The sequence below is a fragment of the Meriones unguiculatus genome, chromosome X (assembly GCF_030254825.1).
Source record: "Meriones unguiculatus strain TT.TT164.6M chromosome X, Bangor_MerUng_6.1, whole genome shotgun sequence".
Classification (NCBI taxonomy): domain Eukaryota; kingdom Metazoa; phylum Chordata; class Mammalia; order Rodentia; family Muridae; genus Meriones; species Meriones unguiculatus.
This window is the reverse complement of record NC_083369.1, coordinates 41,772,982-41,793,826: the sequence shown is the minus strand read 5'-3', so window position 1 is coordinate 41,793,826 and position 20,845 is coordinate 41,772,982. Positions and strand designations below refer to the sequence as shown.

Genomic DNA, 20,845 nt, shown 5'->3' with positions numbered 1-20,845 from the left:
TACTGAAAACAAACCCTAAGCTTCTTCCCTAGGTCTTGTAACTCAGCAAGGCTTGTGAATGGAAATAGTGCCCAACCACATTCTGCTTTAAAAGGTAAATACAGATGAGATAAAAAGAAAAAAAAAAGATTCAGCTATACAACTCTTAGGCATATATCCAAAAGATGCTCAAGTACACAAGGACATTTGCTCAACCATGTTTGAGGCAGCTTTATTTTTAATAGCCAGAAGCTGGAAACAACCCAGATGTCCCTCAATGGAGGAATGGATACAGAAAGTGTGGTACTTTTACACAATAGAACACTACTCAGCAATTAAAAACGAGGAAATCGTGAAATTTGCAGGCAAATGATGGGATCTAGAAAAGATCATCCTGAGTGAGGTATCCCAGGAGCAGAAAGACACACATGGTATATACTCACTTATATAGTCCTATAAGATAGGATAAATATATTAAAATATGTGCACCTAAAGAAGATAAACAAGAAAGAGGACCCGGGGTATGATGATCAATCCTCACTTAGAAAGACAAATGGGTTGGACATGGGAAGTAGGAGAAGACAAAAAACAGGACAGGAGCCTACTGCAGAAGGCCTCTGAAAGAATCTACATAACAGCTTATCAAAGCAGATGCTGAGACTCATAACCAAATCTTCGGTAGAGTGCAGGGAATCATATGATAAAAGGGGGAGTTAGTATGAATGGGAGAGGACAGGAGCTCCACAAGGACAAAATATATTAGGGGATGGGGGTCCTCTATGAGACTGTTTCTCCAACATGTATGGACCTGACTTCTATCTATTCTCCTGGACTTTTTTTTTGACATGGTTTCTGTGTAGCTCTGGCTCTCCTGGAACTTGCTCTGTAGACCAGGCTACCGTCAAACTTAGAGATCTGCCTGCCTCTGCCTCTCAAGTGCTGGGATTAGTCATACACCATCACCGCCTGGTTTATTCTTTTGATTTTTCACTTATTTGTGTCTTTATATTTTAAGATTTCTAATAGATATCATAGAGTTGTGTTATTTAATTCCTAAGCTCTGATCAGGTATCTGGGATCTCCAAGAGCTCCCCCTCAGGTTCACTCACTTTCTTGGAGATTATCCTAATTAGAACATTATTTCCTCACTATGAGTTAGTCCTACTTTCTATCCTCTCTCATCTGAATGAACACTCAAGGATTTATTTTTTACTTTCCAAGGACACTGTTTCAGAGAGTAGGGTCATACATACTTATGCCACTCCAACAAGTAGGCCTGTGTATGATTACCCAAGAATACTTAGGGCTACACTGGAAAAGGGTGGGAAGGCAGGAAAGAGAAAAGTATATTTCTGTAGGAGATTTTACTGATCGAAAAAAAAAAAAGTCGTGTTTTGCATTTCACAAATTTGTTTCAGTTAAGAGCAAAAGTGTGTCTCTATGGTAGAGAGCACTCTCCTAGGTACAGTCCCTAGCACTGCAAAACAAAAGTGGAAGTATAAAACCAATTTCAGGGTATTCCAGTCCAGATAGGTCTGTTGGGGATGAGGAGCACCTCTCTGGAAGGTTGGGGAGCACTTGCTCTATGCCCAATGTATTGTTTTCCTACTTCTGATGTAACAAATTGTCACAAATTCAGTGGCTATTTTTATTCTATAGAAGTCTAAAAGCACAGTGTAGGGGAAAGCAAGGTTCCTTTTGGAAACGTCTAAGGAGAATGTTACCTGGCCATTTGTACTTTCTGGAGACCATTGGATCATGGCTCTTCATTGTCACATATCCTGCTTGGAACTTTCATCTTTCTATCTTCCTACTTTGTATAGAGTACCCCGTGGTGGTATTGGATGGGCCTGCCTAATAATACAAGAGAATCTCTGTAGTTCAAGGATCTTAAATTTAATTACATTTGGAAGGCCTCTTTAACAATGTAAGTAACACAGTGGGTTCTGGAAATTAGGATGTAGTCTTTTATAGCTAGTTAGAAGATTGACTAGTTAGGCAGGATAAAAGACCTCCAGGTTCTCCTGTGGGGTTTACCTTGTCCAGATTTATGTGAACCGTCCTGTTATTTGAATATAAGCATTTTTGCTTTTGTGTAAGTTGTCCAATTTTTAAAAGATTTATGTTCATGACTGTTTTATCTGCATGCATGTATCTGTACTATGTGCATGCGTAGTACCCATAGAAGCTGGAAGAGTGTGTTGGAACACCTGGAACTCGAGTCCTGGATGGTTGTGAGCCACCATGTGTGCACTGAATCTGGGTTCTCTGCAAGAGCAAGTGCTCTTTCTTAATCACTGAACCATCTTTCTAGCCACTAAGATGATTTTGATTTATAAGTTTTATCAAAGATGGCAGTATTAAGTGGCATTAAATCCATTACAAACCCTCAACCAAGGTTGCTTCCTTCAGAGTAGGGATGCTTGGAGAAGGTACCCTGGACAGAGGAATCAAACATGATTGTTTGGACTTCCATCTTGAGGCTGCTGTATACTTAGTTGTAGGGCCTTGAACAAGTTTCAACCATTTGGACTGTTCTCACATTTGCCAAATGGAGCCAATAGACTTATCTTCCCATAGTTGTGGATAGGCCTGGCATAGCAGTGTTTTATTATTTGAAGGCTTATCTGGTCCCAAGTGTGTTTCCTGGTTTGTCCTTGGCTGTTCCATAATGGAAAGTCTTGAAAGTAACCTTTATTTTATTCTTTGCCCACACAGTTCTCAGTCTATTTGGGGATTCTTGAGGGTGACACTGGGACAAATCGTCTGAGATGGAAGCAGTCCTGTTCCTCATTGCTGCATCATAACTATTCAGTTAGCAAGTATAACTGAAAAGGCCAAGTGGCCACTGCATTGATGGAGCCAACAGCAGCCTTTCTGTTTTACCCCTACAGACCCTGTTTGCAGACACAGGAAAAATAGGGAAGAATTTACCTAGAGTTTCTGTTTTTTAAAGTATAAGAGGAAAAATATCAGGTGAAAAGAAAAAAAAATGCAAGGATTATAGTACACAGGACAGGCTTATCAAAGCAGGAAGAAGCATTTAATGTCCACATCCGTATGAAGTAGTAGAATGATCTAGAATAAGGACTGTCCAGCTGAGATTTATTTATTATTTATTTTTAGGGCTGAAGGCATTACTTTTCGTGTAATTTTAATTTTCTGAATTTCAAGTTTTTAAGAGCTTAAGGTCAGGAGGAGAGCTATGAATGGGATGTAATGTGAATAAATAGATAAAATGTAAAACGTTTAAGGTGAGAAAATGACTAAACTAAACTATGATTTCCACATGTGCTTCAGGAAAGTAGCTCCATTACAGCTCAGCACTTCCCAAAACAACTCAGCAAAAGGTAGTTCTGCAGATGTTCTCACCTTCAGCTTCTGGCTATTATGAGCCCAGCTTGAGCAGCTGAAGGTTCATCTTTCCAGACTGTTTCTAAGCTAATTGCCACTTATTTATCCTAACTGAAATGGAAGGGAATTGAAGTAGTAGTGAAGGGAGAGCATGTTTGGAGCCTTGCAAAATGCTCACACCTCAATCAACTTCAACATGATTGGATTCAGAAGCATAAGGCCAAGGAACTCATTAGTGACTAGACACAATAGGTTGTGTAATTCCTTGCACTGCAAAGACAAAGTCTTTAGAACATATAATCTCTTCCATTCTGTGACATAAACTTAACTGAATCTCTAGAGGCCTCCTTTAACGTGCCAAATCAAGTGTTACAAAGTTAGATGGATAAATGCATAGATAGCCCCAGGGTGGAATTTATTAACTAAACATTCTTTTAAAACTTGTATCACACAATTGCTTTTCATAAAACAAACCAAGAAAATCAACTGATATGTAATACATTGTCTTTGAAATATACATCAAAGTTAATATGTGCCGAGTATATACTTTTGCTGTTGTTGTATACTTTTACTTCGGTTTTATTTTCTTTCTTTTTTCTTTTTTCAAGACAGGGTTTCTCTGTGCAGCCTTTGCTGTCCTGGACTCACTCTGCAGACCAGGCTGGCCTTGAACTCAGAGAGCTCCACCTGCCTCTGCCTCCCCAAGTGTTGGGATCAAAGGCATGCACCACCACACAGGTAGGGGCTTTGCAGTTCAGTGGGAGAGTGCTTATCTAACATGCTTATAGCCCTGGTTTCTATCCTCAGCACTGCAAAATAGAAAAAAAATAAGCAAGCATATTGAGGATTTTGATCTTTCAGGGAAAATATTCTGGGACTGTGCATCAGCTGGCTTGCTCTTTACATTCAAACACTTCTTTAACACAGACAAATGTTCACCTCCCACTAGAAATGTACACATTCTTATAAACCCAAAACTTTGTTGGCTGTAACAGGATATATTTGTAGTTTAATGTCTTCAGAATGAAATACCAGAACAGTTACCTATTAACAAGCAAGTGAGGTAGGTAGAGGCAGAAACAATCATCTTTGTCTATTTTTCACTACTGATTTATTCAATGACCTTTGATAACTTGAAATGTTTACTACTAAGTCCTGTCATGAGACCATTTAACCCTCATTACAAGACAGACTCCCAGAGCTCCACATAGAATGAGGATTATAAACAATAGCCTTGTGTATCTTGTCACATTACTTGGGATTCATGTCCCTGGCTATTTTCAATGATGATTCTAAAGTCTATCTTACTGGTCTGATGAAATCTTTGCTTCCGGGCAAAGTACAAAGGGTTGTCTTTGACTCCTGGTATTGATCTGAATCCTGAATATGTGCTCTCTCTCTCTCTCTCTCTCTCTCTCTCTCTCTGTCTCTTTCTCTTATTGAGACAGGGTCCTGTGATGCGTAGCACAGGCTATCCTAGAAGTTATCTTCCTGCTGGGGTTCTAGGTGTGTGTCATCACACCCAGATGATTTGTAGTTCTAAACATTCAATTCTTCCTCTACAACCTCCCCTTCAGTTTGCTTCATGGGTATTATTTTTAAACATACAGTAAATGCATTAAAAGAAATCAGTATGCCAAAATAGAAAATTACCACACTGACAGTAGTTAAGTTTTCATAATTTAATGAAAAAGTATTGATAAAAATGTGACATTTGAAAAAAGACCAAATTCATCTTCAAAACTTGAATTACATAAGACAAGATGAAAAACATTAACAAGAGGTAATACTTCAAAAAACAAAATGCATTTGGAGCATTTGGAATGTATGCAACTGAAGGCTCATTTATTTACCCAGAAAAATCCTGTAAAAAATTACCATTTTAATCTCCCTGACTTGAATGATATTTCAGGCAATACTCTCCTAGTGGTATTACATATAGAATTTGGCTAAAGCACTGTTTCTATGTTTGCTTTCCCCCAACTCAGAATTCAAAGGCAAGAAAGACCACTGGCAACCCACTGGCTTTAATGTAAGAAATTTACAACTCAACTCCATTATACTCTCATTACCACAAAAGTGTCAAATTTATATATTCCCTATGAGTATTCAAATAAGCACTGAAGCCGAGTGTTGAAGAGAGGAAATTCTCTTCCTCATTTTTCAACTAAAACAAAATACAGAACACCTACTACACGTTATGTTATGTTCACACATGTTCATAGGCACATGAGAAACATTTTGAAGATGCAGACAAAGGAGAAGCAAAATACAGAAATTTTCAGAAGAGGGGAAAAAAAAAAACTCAAAAGAAACCTTTAACAAGGCTCTAAGAATGAAAGTGGGGGACAGGTAAACTGCTTAGTTTCCTAGCTCCATAGCATTGGCTAGAGGGCTACTGCCCTCTCACTGGCACCTACTGCAGCTGGCTTTTTTTTTTTTTTTTTACCAGCATGAAACTTCAAAAATTGAAAATGGCCTCTTATTTGAAAATTTTCTCTATGTTCCCAAACTAGAAGAAAGAGAATATTTTTTTTTAAGGCTAAGAAGAAAAGGGAGCTTAGAATTAGTCTGCCTCACATTTTTACAAACTACTACTTTCCCCTTTTTCTTAAATGGGAAACAGACTTGTTTCATCCTCTGCTTCAAATTTCTCTTCCTCTAGAAATGAATCAAGGCTGATTATTTGGTAATGTGGTATAAGCAAGTTCTGAAAAATGGCTCCAACTATTATGCTTGGGAAATTGCCTTAGATTCAAAATTCTTACAAAGCTAAATTATATCCATGTGTTAAACACATGCTTTCAAATTTCTGTCTGATAATAAAAATCTGTTTCAAAATTAAAGCAGGTAAGAATACTTACGCCTCTGTGCATTACACTATATTTTAATTATACCTCAATAAAAATTTTATAAACATTAAAGCAGGTATACAAAAACTGTCAGCAAAACTCTAGTCAAACTTATTTGAAAACAACACAAAAAAACCCTGACCTGGTACAAATATCCCAGAAAAGGTCACACTTTGGGAAAGGCTCTGGCTGTCTTCACATATGCCTTGAGAAGCAGAGCATTTTCCTTGGAAGTAGTACTTTTGTACTTTGTAAACACTATCCACAATTTAGCTTGTTACCTGTATAAGAGAATTGTGAGTATGTCCCCAACAAGCAGGTCTAGGAACAGGCACTGGACACTTAGGAGAATTGACTTTGTAAGATACGATACTGTGAAAGAAACTCAACCTTGCATAAAGCAAGGAAGACACTAGTTAAGTGACAATATCTGAGAATGTTACTCTCCTGGTCTTTCCCTTGAAGAGGTTTTACAGATACCAGTGGCATTAGAAACTTTTTACAGACATGAGCTTTAAGGGAACACGATATAGCTTCAAAAGATAAGAAGTTTTAGTGTCAGTCATGCTCTCTTGCAAATCCATTGACAATGCAAGGATTCTTAATATGTTGATTAATCAGTGTGTTAATATAACTGGCAAGCTGCCCTGAAGTATTCACTGAGGAAATACTCTGGGCCCAATTGTTTCCATCAGCCTCCGATAAAGTAACCCAACAATCTGCAACTCTTGTAATGTGCTTATAAAAACTAGACAAGAAACTTTTTCAAAAATTTCAAATCATTTTAATATCCACTAGAAACCTTTTGGTGTTTAGATTTCCCCCAGCATATAGGGCAAAGGTTATTCTTAGATGTTTCTGATCATCTTTGCATTGAGCTGTGAGAATGGGGATTTGTCTTGCTTTTTCCGTGGCATTCTTGAGCAGAATCATGGGAAGGATTTTCTCGATCAGAACTCTCTCTCTTTACTCTTGTTGCCTCACTATTTACCTCCCCCTCTACTTCTGAATCGCTTAGTTCCAAATCAGGGCAGTACCCATCGGTTTCCTGATAAGAAGCTCTTCCCGTGGACCGCCTGAGAAACTGTCTACCCCACAACTGCTCTTTAGGGCTCACATTTTTAGTTGGCTTAACATAGTACTGGAGATCCTCAGTGGGCCTCACCCATGTATTGGTGGCCTCCTTAAAGGACCTGCTAAAATGTTCTATGCCAGGTTTTCTAACGTTGCCCTGACTGGGCAAGTTGGAGCTGAGCATGGACTCTTGGTCACAGAACACCTCATCTGAATTATCTTTCTGGGTGATGTCCCCAGACCAGTTGCCTTCCAGGCCATTGGAACTGGCAACCCTGGAGTTAGGCTGACTCTTCCCGTTCCCTACAGATGTCTGTCCATGAAGGGCAGCCTGAAGGGCTAGAGGCTTCCCTGATGATTGACCATGATAGAACTCTGCAGATGGAGTTCCCCATGCAGGACTAGAACTCTTGGTTTCACTTCGAGAATTACTTCTGCTAGCTGACAGACAATTACTCTTGCTTTCCAGTGGATATCTTGGATATCTTTTCACATCTCTATTCAGCGGCTCCTCAGGCATCTGTGGGCTCCTTTTATTGTGACCAGGTGAGCTGCTGCCAGAAGAGGAGGGTTGTTGCTCAGTTTCGGTAGAGCTATCTCTGCAATCTTCTGATTTAGGCATTTTTAACTTCAAGGTAATTCGTGGTGGTGGGTAAAACAATGAGTTTTCTAGTGCATTTGTCAAAGGAGCTCCTGAGATCAAAAAGAAAGATCTGTTTAATAACTAATTTAATTATTAGCATATCTGAGTATCACAAAGTGAATTCATAAATATATTGTTTCAAATGTCTAATGAACATCTGTATTTGATGAGCCTGTATACTATGGTGAACAGCTGAAGTGAGCTGTAGTAGAGGATGAACCCAGAGAGCCACAGAAAACACTATCCATATCTCCCAACCTTTTCACCTTTACTTTCCTAACCTACAAAACAATAACAACAACTAGTGTGCTCTGTCTTATATCCCTATCTCCACATCTTTCATTTCTTTGTGTATGTATGAGTGCAATTGTATATGTATGTAGAAGTCAGAAATGATTGTTTTCTTCAATCATTCTCTACCTTATTTTTTTGAGACAGGGCTTTTTAATGAACTCTGAGCTCAACAACTGGCAACACTAGCAAATGTATGAGATCCTGTTTCCACTTAACCAGTGCTGGAACCAAATCACAAGGGTATGTACCACACAGATTTTTTTTGAGTGTTGGAGACTGAACTTCACTAACAGAGCTCTTCCCCTAGACTTTTCCTTGCATTTCATTTCTACAAAGAATGTTATTCTAGCCAGGCATGGTGGTGCAGGCCTGCAATCCCAGCACTCTGGCAGGCAGATCTCTGTGAGTTCGAGGCCAGCCTGGTCTACAAAGTGAGCCCAGGATAGCCAAGGTTACACAGAGAAACGCTGTCTTGAAAACAACAACAAAAAGCAAACAAAAACAAAACAAAACAACAAAAGAATGTTATTCACAGGCGTTTGGAATGAGTTTATGATTGGGCATATGTATAGGTAATGAGCAGGACTGAATATGCCTCAAACCCAGATATTTCTGATCTTATTCTCCTATCCTTTCCAGGCATCCCCAAGGAAGCCAAAGAGAAAACCTTAAAAATACATTACAGGTTTTGGTGGAGCAAAGGTAAATAAGTATTTTAATCTAGCATTAGAAGTGGTGAGAGGTTCCTGAATATTTTATGCCTTTAATCTATAATATTATGATTAGAAATGATCATTAAAGGGGGGTATGGGATAATTTAAATAATATTATTGGACCAATAATAGCATGTGTGTGGAGGTAGATGACAACTTTATGGAGTCAGTTCTTTCCTTCCATCTTTACATGGGTTCTAATTGTCAAACTTAGGCCACCAGGCTTTCAAAGTAAGTGCTATTACCTGCTGAGCCATCTTGCCAGCCCTGGGCAAGGCTTGACAATGGTAATGGCCAGCAGGAAAGTATCATAACATATAGAATTATCCAGGGAAGTATTAATTATCCAGATATATCACCCTACAATTGGTCTTTGCCCATTATTATCTTAATATATATATCTTTATAAAAATGAGATATAGAGAAGATTGTTTGCAGTTATCCTAAAGGGTTTCATGCATTCCCCAAGGGTCCACTTTGAACAACTACAGCTCCCATCTCTGCTAGGGTTTGCCACCTATTGATGCTGCAAGTCATATTATAATCAGAAGCTACTTGGGTGAGTTCAATCTTGTCACCACACAGGGGACAACTCCCTGTTGCCTTTGCTTCTTATTACTTTGGCAGTCATACTGCACGGTAATCTTGTGACTGAGTAGCTCTGCTACTTCGTGTTATACCAGGCTACTATGACCCATAGTCACAAATACCCCAAGAGCTTCTAACATCTGACACCTTGTTTCTACATGTCTATCTTATTTTATGGCTGGCTTTTAGCAGGTGCTGATTCTGTACATTTTGCCCAGATACCCTTAGTGCTCAGGTTCTTCCATCTATCTCTGTATTAAGACAAACACAGGGAGGTGTCATTGTATATGACTGTCATAATTCTAGTCATGCTTCCACTTTGGGTACTGCAATTATCACCACCCATCTCTTTTACCAAGTCTCTTGTTGACTGCTCTATCTTCTAGTTTAGTTCTTAGTCCCTAGTACAGTGGTTTTAAACCTTCCTGATGCTGAGACCCTTTAATATAGTTCCCCATGTTGTGGTGACACCCCCAAATAAAATTATTTTTGTTGCTACTTCATAACTGGAATCTTTCTACCATTATGAATTGTTTTTCAATGGTCTTAGGTGACCCCTGTGAAAGGGCTGTTTGGCACCCCCAAGAAGTGACCATCCACAGATTGAGAACCACTTCTCTAGTAAATTCTCAATAAATATTAATGAATAAATGAAAATATTAAAAAATTTTTAAACTTCCGGCTGAGGATATTTTAACAGATGACTTTTAAGAGTATCCATTATGAGTAACCTTAGAATTAAATGGTTTCTGGGAACCAGGATTTGGTGCTAGCTTCTTGATTTTTTTTTTAATTTTAATTTTTTTTTTAGCTTCTTGATTTTAAGTAAATTTGATAATTAAGAAAATACTTTCATGACTGTAATTAATGGCATCAAATGTTTGTCTGGGATCTAGACTATCTACCTCAGACTAACAACCCCTCTAATCCTATCCTGAAATTTCTTTTCCTTCCTTCTTGTTTAGGGAGGGAGCATGTTTCTTTCCAGGAATTTCTTACCTTGTAAATTGAAAATAAAAGAGGTCACATTAATTATTAGATTGAAGAAAATGAAACAATTTTTAAGTGGCATAACAGATACAAAATTAAATTGTAAAAGTAATATATAACCAGATTTTCTATATTTGCTCAGTCAATTTTAACAAACAGGTTACCTTCTTCAATTTGATCATTGATAAGCTGAACTTGCAAACCGAAGATCTGTTCCTGCACTTTGGTGTGTGACAGTTTAAGCTTCTCTCGCCTGCTTATCATGTAGCATAGATTTCGGACCTGCAAGAAAATCCCCAGCAAATAAAAATGTTTGTCATGTTAAGCAAATTTATAGTTTAAATTGTTCAGCTACTTTGAAGACCATTGAATTCTGGAGGCTGTGGGAGTGAGGAATGAAGACATGATCCAAGGGCCACAGACCATGACCAAACCAAAGGCATTACTACAACATGACAATAATGGGGACATGGTTCCTATGTCAATCTGCTAGAAGAGCAAGTACTCCCGGGTTCTCTCTGAAACCTACTCTCTAGTCTACAGGATCAATATTTATGTACACAGTCCAGGTGAGACGATAATGGTATCATACATTAGTTTTCCCTTTCCATTACTGAGTATGAATGATAGCACTTGGCATCTGTATCATCAGACCTGGCTCATTTCTAGAATTATACAATTATGAAATTCCCTAGGGTAAACACAGCACTTAACTTTTCTTTGAATTTTGTAGCACTTAATTTACCTGATGAATAATATATCACAAGTTAAATAACCCGGTGAAGTGGCTGCCAACCAGAGATGATTTTAATCCCTAGGTGGAATATGGTAAATTTGGAAAACAATTTTGGTTGTCAGAACCAAGTATATAAGGGATACTAGCATCTAATGGGTAGAGATCACTGATGTTGCTAAACATCCTATCCTCCCACTTATAATAAAAGGCAGTACTCCACAATAAATAAATTTGCAGCTTAAGATGTCAGTAGTGCTGAGTTTGAGAAGCCCTGACACAGTGCTTTTCTGGACAAAGTTAACTCTTTAGGCTTTAGTCTCAGGAATATGCTAGTAAAATATAGCTCAGCCATTTTAGCAGTGAATTAAAGTTCATGGGGCAAATGCATGAAGCCTCTCCTGTTACTTGTCAAAATTTAAACAGAACCCAACATCTGGGGCTATAGTGAACTCAGACAACAAGGAAGAACACAGAAGCTCACACTATAAATGAAATGGTCATTTAAGAAATGGAAGTGATATCTCCAATCTCTATGTAGACATTAGTCAGAACTGGTCACCTTACCCTCTCTAGGTCCTGCCGCAGGTGCATAAACATTCTCATGCGAGTATGAATGCTTTCTTCTTTTGGCTGTACCAAGCCATTTTCTTCCTCCTCTTTTGGAGGAATTAATGGCTTATTGAAGTTGCTTTTACGCTTGAGTTTCCAGTAGTTATATATAAAGTCGACAGTTAACGTAGACAGCCCCAGCTCTTTGGCAACATCATCTACCTGAACCAAAGTATAAAATTCTTCTTCTAGCTCTCGAAGCTTCTGTGCCCTTAGGCTGATCTTTTCGCCTTTTGCCTGGCTCTGCTCAGCAACTCTGTGATGATGGTACTCGGCTTCCCCGGGTTTTGGCTTGTTTTGGCTATGCTTGAGGCAAAATGACTTGAATTTTACTTCATCCCCCTCATCTAGAATGGTCTTCATTTCTAGGCCGTGCTCAAAGGCACAGGTGACATGGAAAGCGGTGATACAGCTTTTCACAGAGCACTGAAAGAGAAAGAGTGTGTCAGAGCAGCAGATGGGAAGAGGTTGGAAATCTCTGTATCTCTGGGCCCCAACTGTGAGTTTACTTAATGCAAAGAAAAACAGGGGGAAGGCTTGACCATGACAAATATTTTACAAGAAAAAAAAATGAAATAAGAAGAAAATATTTTATTTACAAGTAAAACTTTTATAAATTATCCAGAAAACTTGCTCATATAGAAAACAGCAAAAAAACAGCTAAAAGTATTAAACTCACATTTTAAGATTTCAATTCAAGCAGCATACATTCAGTTGCCTTTTTTTTTGAGGAGTCTTTGATTTATGTAAAGTTACATGGATATGCTTTTATTGTAGAACTTTTCACATACTACTTACTAATAACTGAAAAATTCCTGGCCATAAGGCTTAAAACAAAAGCTATGTCAACAATTCAGGCAATATCATAAACTACTGAAAAAGCAGTTGCTCAGAACAAATGAAAGAAAAGACATAGTATTGTTGCCAGGACATTCATGGTCACAGGAATTCCAATACCTAAACAACTTAACTTCCTGAAATTGTTCTTATACAGCTGAGCTATTCATTGGACTAGACAACTAGCCATGAAAAAGCTATTTAATTTTAAATTAATTTAAATGGGGCCAAAATGTTGTTCCCCATAACACTTGTGTTGCATGTGTGAGGCTCTGGGTTTCATCCCCTAAACTGAAAAAAAAAAAAAGTTAATTAAAATTACATACAATGAGGACCAATGACTCAGCAGGTAAGAGGGCCTGTCATCAACACTGTTGGCAAAATTAATTGCTAGGTCCTACATGAAAGGAGAGATCTGACTCTTACAAGGTGTCCTCTAATTTCCACATATGTGCTTCCCTCAATAAATACATGTTATTTAAAAAAATGGCATACAATGAAAAAGTTAACTCCTCAGTCATATTAGCCACATTTCAACCAAACTAGACAACACACACACACACACACACACCCCATTTCTATCACTGTATCCAGTTTCACTGGAGAATATGGTTACAGACGTTTTAAAATTAAGTTTGTACTATTCTGCCCTCCACTGATAGATTTAACACATTTATTAAGCATGACTATGGATCACACACTGACTATTCATAGAGAGACAAGAGTAGGAAGAATTTAGCCCCTAGCAGATGCATTCCTGTGCTTAAGCTAAGTTACCATTTGTTCTAAGAAAACAGGATGATATATGTATTGTCAAAACCGTTCTGGCTTAAATTAAATGTCTTTAATTATCTGAATTAAAAATTAAGAGTAAATATTTTTTAAAAGTGAAAAAAGAACTCAGACTGATACTCCAACCAAAACCATGCATGGAGGTAACTTAGAACCTCTGCACAGATATAGCCCATGGCAGCACAGTCTCCAAGTGGGTACTCTAGTAAGGAGGAACAAGGACTGTCTCTGACATGAATTCAGTGGCTGGCTCTTTGATCACCTCCCCCTGAGGGGAGAAGCAGCCTTACCAGGCCACAGAGGAAAACAATGCAGCCATTTCTGATGAGACCTGATGGGCTAGGGTCAGAGGGATGGTGAGGAGGACCTCCTCTAGCAGTGGACTGGGGGAGGGGCATAGGAGAAGAAGAGGGAAGGAGGGTGGGATTGGGAGGAGATGGGGGAAGGGGCTACAGCTGGGCTACAAAATGAATAAATTGTAATCAGTAAAAAAAATTTAAAAAAGTGAAAAAAGAAAATATAGGCTTTTTCATAGTTAAAGCAAGTGTTATTTTTTTTTTTTTTTTAGGATTTATTGAATTAACCTAGAGCACAATGCTGGGCAATAGTTATTCCATCCTAAACCTCCAAGCCCACATAGTTTCCTCCCATTCAGATTTCCCACATAATACTTGCTTTTAATCATATCTTAGTTCCAGTTCTTCTCTCCTGGTGTTTCCAAATCCTCTCCTCCTAACTCTCCCCTCCTTCTGCTCCCTTCTTTTTCCTTCCCTCTGGACTAGGATGTCCCACCCTATTTTCTCCATTGCTCAGCGCTGGCTAGTTGTTTAATTGAAAATACAGAGAACAAATGGTGGCATGTTTAAACTTGAGACAGGTGAAGCTTAGAAGAAACATCACAATGCAATGTCTAGATTGAAACCAGATAGTGGGGCAGAGAAATTAGCACTTGAATGAACAAGAGTAAACTGTATACATTCCACAAGAACATTATATCAACATTTCCTCCTTTAAGTCCAATAAAAGGCTCCTTTTCTTTCAATAAAATAATAATTATAAAAGCTATGAAAACAATTAGGTAAGATTTACATGTGCAACATCCTGTTCACATGCATTTGGCAACTTAGGAAAAACTATCTGATTATCCCATCGTGAAAAGTTTAGCACGTTCTATACCTAAATTAACTTTTATCCTTAGTGGTATTACCTATATGAAAACATTTTCTTAAATTCTAAACAACTTAAGCTTAATTGTGGAACTATAACTATTTGGTCTTCAACCCCACCAGAGACTTGGGAAGGAAAAAAATTAGTTACTGGAGTAAATAGGAAATTCCTATTAGCAGCTTTTGGGAGACTGCATTTGGAGGCCACTGTACTTTTTGTACATGCATTAGAGTCTTGATAATTAAACAGATAAAACCTTGGATATTAATAAAGACAGAAAGAATACAATATATGATAGGTTTTAATTCAAGATACTCAATAGGAATGAAAACAAAACTTCTATATGTGTTTTGATAGCAGCATTATTTTGTAATGGTTGGCTTTTCTTCTTTACCACCCAAATGTACAAACCTCCAATTATAATACACATGACTTTAAAAAATATTTATTTAAGTGAATGTCTTTGTGTATGTAGTACCCGTGGAAGTCAGAAAAGGTGTCAGATCACCTGGAACTGGAGTTACACAGTTGTGAGTAGCCTTATGTGGGTGCTGGCAATTGAATCTGGGTCCTCTGCATGAACAATAAATGCTTTTAACTGCTGAGCCATTTCTCCAGCTACCAGAATTATTTCCTTTAAAATGATATAATTTTATGGTAGTTTGCCAAGACAATTATCATCTATGCACTGTAATTCCAGTTTCAGGTGATCTGACACCTTTTCTGACTTCCACGGGTACAAAACTAAAGTCCAAGTGGATCAAAACCCCCAACATAAAACTAGACACACTAAACTGCTTAGAAGAAAAAGTGGGGAATACCCTTGAACTCACTGTCACAGGAGACAACTTCCTGAACAGAATACCAACAGCACAGGCTCTAAGAGCAACGATCAATAAATGGGACCTCATGAAACTGAAAAGCTTCTGTAAAGCAAAGGACACTGTCCTCAGAACAAAACGACTGCCTACAGATTGGGAAAGGATCTTCACCAACCCTATATCTGACAGAGGGCTAATATCCACTATATATAAAGAACTAAAGAAGTTAAACAGCAAAAAATCAAGTAATCCATTAAAAAATGGGGTACAGAGCTAAACAGAGAATTCTCTGTAGAGGAATATCGAATGGTAGAGAAACAGTTAAAGAAATTCTCAACCTCATTAGCCATCAGGGAAATGCAAATCAAAATGACCCTAAGATTTCACCTTACACCCATCAGAATGTCTAAGATCAAAAACTCAAGTTACAACACATGCTGGAGAGGTTGTGGAGAAAGGGGAACCCTCCTCCACTGCTGGTGGGAATGTAAACTTGTACAACCACTCTGAAAAGCAATCTGGCACTTTCTCAGACAACTAGGAATAGCGCTTCCTCAAGATCCAGCTATACCACTCCTAGGCATATATCCAAAAGATTCTCAAGTACACAATAAGGACATTTGCTCAACCATGTTTGTAGCAGCCTTATTTGTAATAGCCAGAAGCTGGAAACAGCCCAGATGCCCCTCAGTACAGTGGAGGAAAGGATGCACAAATTGTGGTATATCTACCCAATGGAATATTACTCAGCAATAAAAAACAAAGAAATCATGAAATTTGCAGGTAAATGGTGGGATCTGGAAAAGATCATCCTGAGTGAGCTATCCCAGAAGCAGAAAGACACACATGGTATATACTCACTCATATAGACATATAATATGGGATAAATCTACTAAAATCTGTACACCTAAAGAAACTAATCAAGAGGGAGGACTCTTGCTAAAATGCTCAATTCCTATAATCTGTTTTTTAACACCCCATTGATTGTTGCCAAAGAATGTCTTTTATTATTTGTTCTATAATTATTTAATTTCTCTTGAATTGCCAATCCTCTTATAAGAGAATACTGTCAACCATTAAAGCAATAGGGAGGATTACATATTTTTGAAACAAGTCTTTCTACATAGCCCTGGCTATCCTGGAATTTACTGTGTAGCTCAGGATGGCCTTGAACTCACAGAGACCTGCCTATCTCTGCCTCCCAACTCTGAGATTAAAGCGTGCACCACTATGCCTGGTGGGAGAAATACACTTAAACAAGTTCAACTGGATAGAAAAATTCAGGAATGGGGTATAATTCTAAGACCATCTAATCCAGCCTCACATTTATTATTTATTGAACATATTCTATATCTGATTTATACACCTGCCCCTTCCAGTGAATATAGTCACATACTAGATTCTTCAACTGACAAAAGCTCATAATCTTACAAAACAAACAAACAAACAAACAAAAAACCCAACACTCCTCCTTAGCTTTGGGTAGTTCTTTCGGAAACTTTGATTATATTACTTGGAAATATGTATCCTTTAAATTTTCCACATATTTGATGAACTTAAATGAAAATGAGGATGATGCTAAGCTTAAGATGCTTTTTTGAGTTTTTTTTTAAATTTTATTTATTTTATTTTATGTGTACAAATGTTTTGTCTGTGTATATGTTTGAGTGTCACATGACCATGGAAGTCAGAAGAACTGGAGTTACAGATGGTTTCGAGGCACCATGTGGGTGCTGGGAATTGAACTCAGGTCCTCTGCAAGAGCAGCCAGTGCTCTTTACCACTGAGCTGTCTCCACAGCCCCTATTTGAGTATTTTTTTATTATCACTTGGCTAAGAAAATAGACAGATACTTGAAAACCAACTGGTAAAAGGCTTTTTTAACTACCAATAGAACGTTTAAAAACGTAATGTCTCTCACAACAAATTTATAGAATGTAGAAAAATAAATTACATAAAAAGACAAATATATGGCTGATAAGTAGGAACGTCTCTTAGCAAACTGTGCCATAAAACCACCTAAGTTTTAGAAAAGGTCATTCTGTGGTGTTTATAATTGGAAGTTTGTATACTCTGGGGCTAAAGGCGAAAGGCCAGCCAGGTTTTTGGAGCCAAACATTTATTTATTGCTATTATACGGTAATGCTGCTATGAAAATTCATGTAGAAGATTTTGTTTAGATTTATGTTTTCATTTCTTTTGAGCACTGTGTAGCAAAGGATTAACCTTGCCCAAAGAAAGGTTTGTCCCTTTTCTAATACCTGAGAAATGACAAGTAATTCTTGTCTTCTAATACCTCAGAAATGACAAGTAAGTTCTGCCTGATAAAAGCTGTCTTTGTTTACTTGGTGTGTGACTATGGTAGAGGCTTTGGGTTACAAGGTATCTGACTTTCAGAGAGACCAGGCAGTAACTCTTTCTATGTGGTGAATCCCCAATATTGCCTCCAAGGCTCTGGTGAGTGAAGAAATAAACCCTGAATGCATTCAGTCTTGGGGTGGGATGGTGGGGAGCATAAAATGTACACCCCCTTGGACAAGCTGTGGACTTTAGGCAGGGAGTGGAGGACATAGTGGTCACTGACCCTGCCCAATGCAATTAGACACAAACCCAGCTATCTGCAGATTACTGTGGAGGTTGATAGCAGAGTTAGAGCCAGAGGAGTGCGTGGCCTTTAGGGTTGATACTTTGTGATGTGTACTTGGTTGTTAGGCAGGCCCAATCGAGGGTTATCAACTTATTTCTGCAGCCTGTTTTGAGGTTATTATTAACTCCTGGGTGAGATCTAGCAGGCACAGTGGTGAGTTCCCTTAATTCTTTCTTTCCAGTGCTTTGTTTGCTGCCCATTATTTGGTGCACTTGCAGAACACTCCTCAGCTTATGCATAACTGTCCCTGAAAGCCTTAAATCAAGTATGAGGGCTCAGTGTAAATCTTTCCATATTCCTACACAAGTGTGTGTATGTGGTGAGTGGAAACTTGTTTGGCTCCTGGACTGCTCACTATGGCTAGCACTGACTTCTAGTAGCTAAAAAACGGAAGCTTTTAGAGCAAATGCATTCCTGATGTGGATAGGTTTAGCCCAACAGAAACAGCAGCCTTGTCCTGTCACTGATTTTAGTGAGACTGCTTTGAGTTTCTCTCCATTTAGTCTGATGTTGGCTATTGGCTTGTTTTATATAGTCTTTATTATATTTAGGGATGGGCCTTGTATCCCTGATCTCTCTAACACTTTTATTATGAAGGGGTGTTGGATTTTGTCAATGGCTTTTTCTGCATCTAATGAGATGATCATGTGTTTTTTTTCTTTCAGTTTGTTTATGATAGATTTTTTTTTTTTGTTTATTGATAGATTTTTGTATGTTGAACCACCCCTGCCTCTCTGGGATGAAGCCTACTTGATGATGGTGGATTATATGTTAAGATGTGTTTTTGTGTTTGGCTTGATGGTGGGAGTGTAAACTTGTACAACCACTTTGAAAATTAATATGGTGCTTTCTCAAAAACCTGGGAATAGCCATACCTCAAAAGACCCTCCTGGGCATATATCTGAAAGATGCTCCACTATACCACAAGGACATTTTCTCAACCATGTTTACAGCATAGCCAGAAACTGGAAACAACCTAGATGTCCCTCAATCAAAGAATGGATTTTAAAAAAACTGATACATTTACACAATGGAATATGACTCAGCCATTAAAAACAAGGAAATCATGAAATTTGCAGGCAAATGGATGGAACTAGAAAAGAACATCCTGAATGATGTAACACAGACCAAGAAAGACATACATGATATGTACTCACTTATAAGCAGATTTTAGTCATATAGTACAGGATAGACATACTACAATGCTGAGATCCCAAGAAGGTAATTCAGATGGGCATCTTAGATTTCACGTCGGCCCATTAGTTAGAGGAGTGGGGGATATCTCTGACATAGACTATGTTGCCTGCTTTTTGACCACTTCCCCATGACGGAACCTCCCTACCAGACCATAGGGGAGGAAGACAAACCTTAGTCCTCATGTGAATAGATAAGCTGAGGTATCTGGGTAGGGGGACTCCCCTGTTCTGAGGAATAGGGGGAAGGGGATGCAGTAGGGATAGTGGGATTGGCAGGAGAAGAGGGAGGGGCCTATGACTGAGATGTAAATTGAATTAGTTAATTAAAAAAAAAAACTAACCAGAAGCAAAAACAAAAACAAAATTTGCTGGCCTGACTGTATAGCCAAAACTGGATTTGAGTTTCTGTATCTCCCAAATGCTTGAATTATAGGTAGGAATCACATCATATATGGCTCATGTTTAAGTTTAGCTTCCCTTAAAATGCTCTGGGCTCCCAAATGCAGAGACTGTAATAGTCTTAGAACAAGAACAACTTGTATTAACAAATTATGAAACGTGAAAAAAAAAAAACACTGAAGTGTTTTCCTAGGTGGTTGAAAGAGAATGCCCTTTTATCTTGTTCTGTGCATTTGTGGAGACTAGAGGTGTCTTCCTTAATAGCTCTCTTTGAGATAAGGTCTTTTTCTGAACTTGGAGCTCACCATTCAACTGAATGGTTAATCAGCTAAGTGATCCCAGGAGCTATTTGCTTCTGCCCCTGTTACTCCCAGGGCTGTGGTTACAGATGTATGCCAAACATTTAGTTTAAAATAGGTGCTAGGGATTCAAATTCAGGTCCTTATGCTTGTGCAGCAAGTACTTTCAACCACTGAGCTATCTTCTCAGCCTTCCTTTTTATCTCATTATTTTGTTTTCCTCATTATATCACATTTAATAAGCACTGAAAAATGCACTTTCTTATTTAGCAGTTCTTCACTTGTCAAAGATTTTATCTTTTAAGGTCTATTTCCATCACAACTGAACTCATATTGGCCTAACAGTAAACTCATGCCAGCTTTCCCATTTATAGTAAATTCTGTATATTTGCATGTGATTTCAGACAGGCCCATATCTCTCTACCATCAATCTAAGCCACAAATGTTGGATGATCCTATTTAGTTAGGGATTTCTATCAGCATAATCATTTATTCTAGGGAATAATAATATGCACAATTATAATTATTACCATTCCCACTAGCATGCACATTTATCTGTTAGGTACTATGCTTAGCTCTTTGCCATCTTTTAAGTAAGTGCTATTATTGTCTCCATTTATAGACGTGGAAGCCGAAGCCCAGAGATGTTAGGTAACTTTTCTAAGCTTATACAATTAGCAAGAATTAGAACCAGGTTTCAAATCCTAGGAGGCGGGAACCCATGAGTTTCCTCTTCTTTCCGCCCTGCCCCCCGCCCTCTCTTCCTCTTTCCCTCCCTCCATCTTTTCCTTCTTTCCATACTATATTTTTTTTTGTTTGTTTGTTTGCTCTGAGACAGGGTTTTTCTATGTAGTC

The 20,845-nt window shown here is 38.2% G+C and overlaps 1 protein-coding gene across 2 annotated transcripts in view; it reads right to left on the bottom strand.

Annotated features, from left to right (window-relative positions):
• Positions 1-5,000: 5,000 nt before the first annotated feature.
• Jade3 (jade family PHD finger 3) overlaps positions 5,001-20,845 on the bottom strand; it is a 145,386-nt gene continuing 129,541 nt past the window's right edge. For both annotated transcript variants that reach the window (XM_060374452.1, XM_060374453.1), the window contains 3 exons: positions 11,788-12,258; positions 10,652-10,769; positions 5,001-7,952 (listed from right to left, as the gene is read on the bottom strand). In XM_060374452.1, coding sequence (XP_060230435.1) covers positions 7,048-7,952; positions 10,652-10,769; positions 11,788-12,258 — 1,494 coding nt within the window. In that variant the 3' untranslated portion in view covers positions 5,001-7,047. The remainder of the gene's footprint in view (positions 7,953-10,651; positions 10,770-11,787; positions 12,259-20,845) is intronic.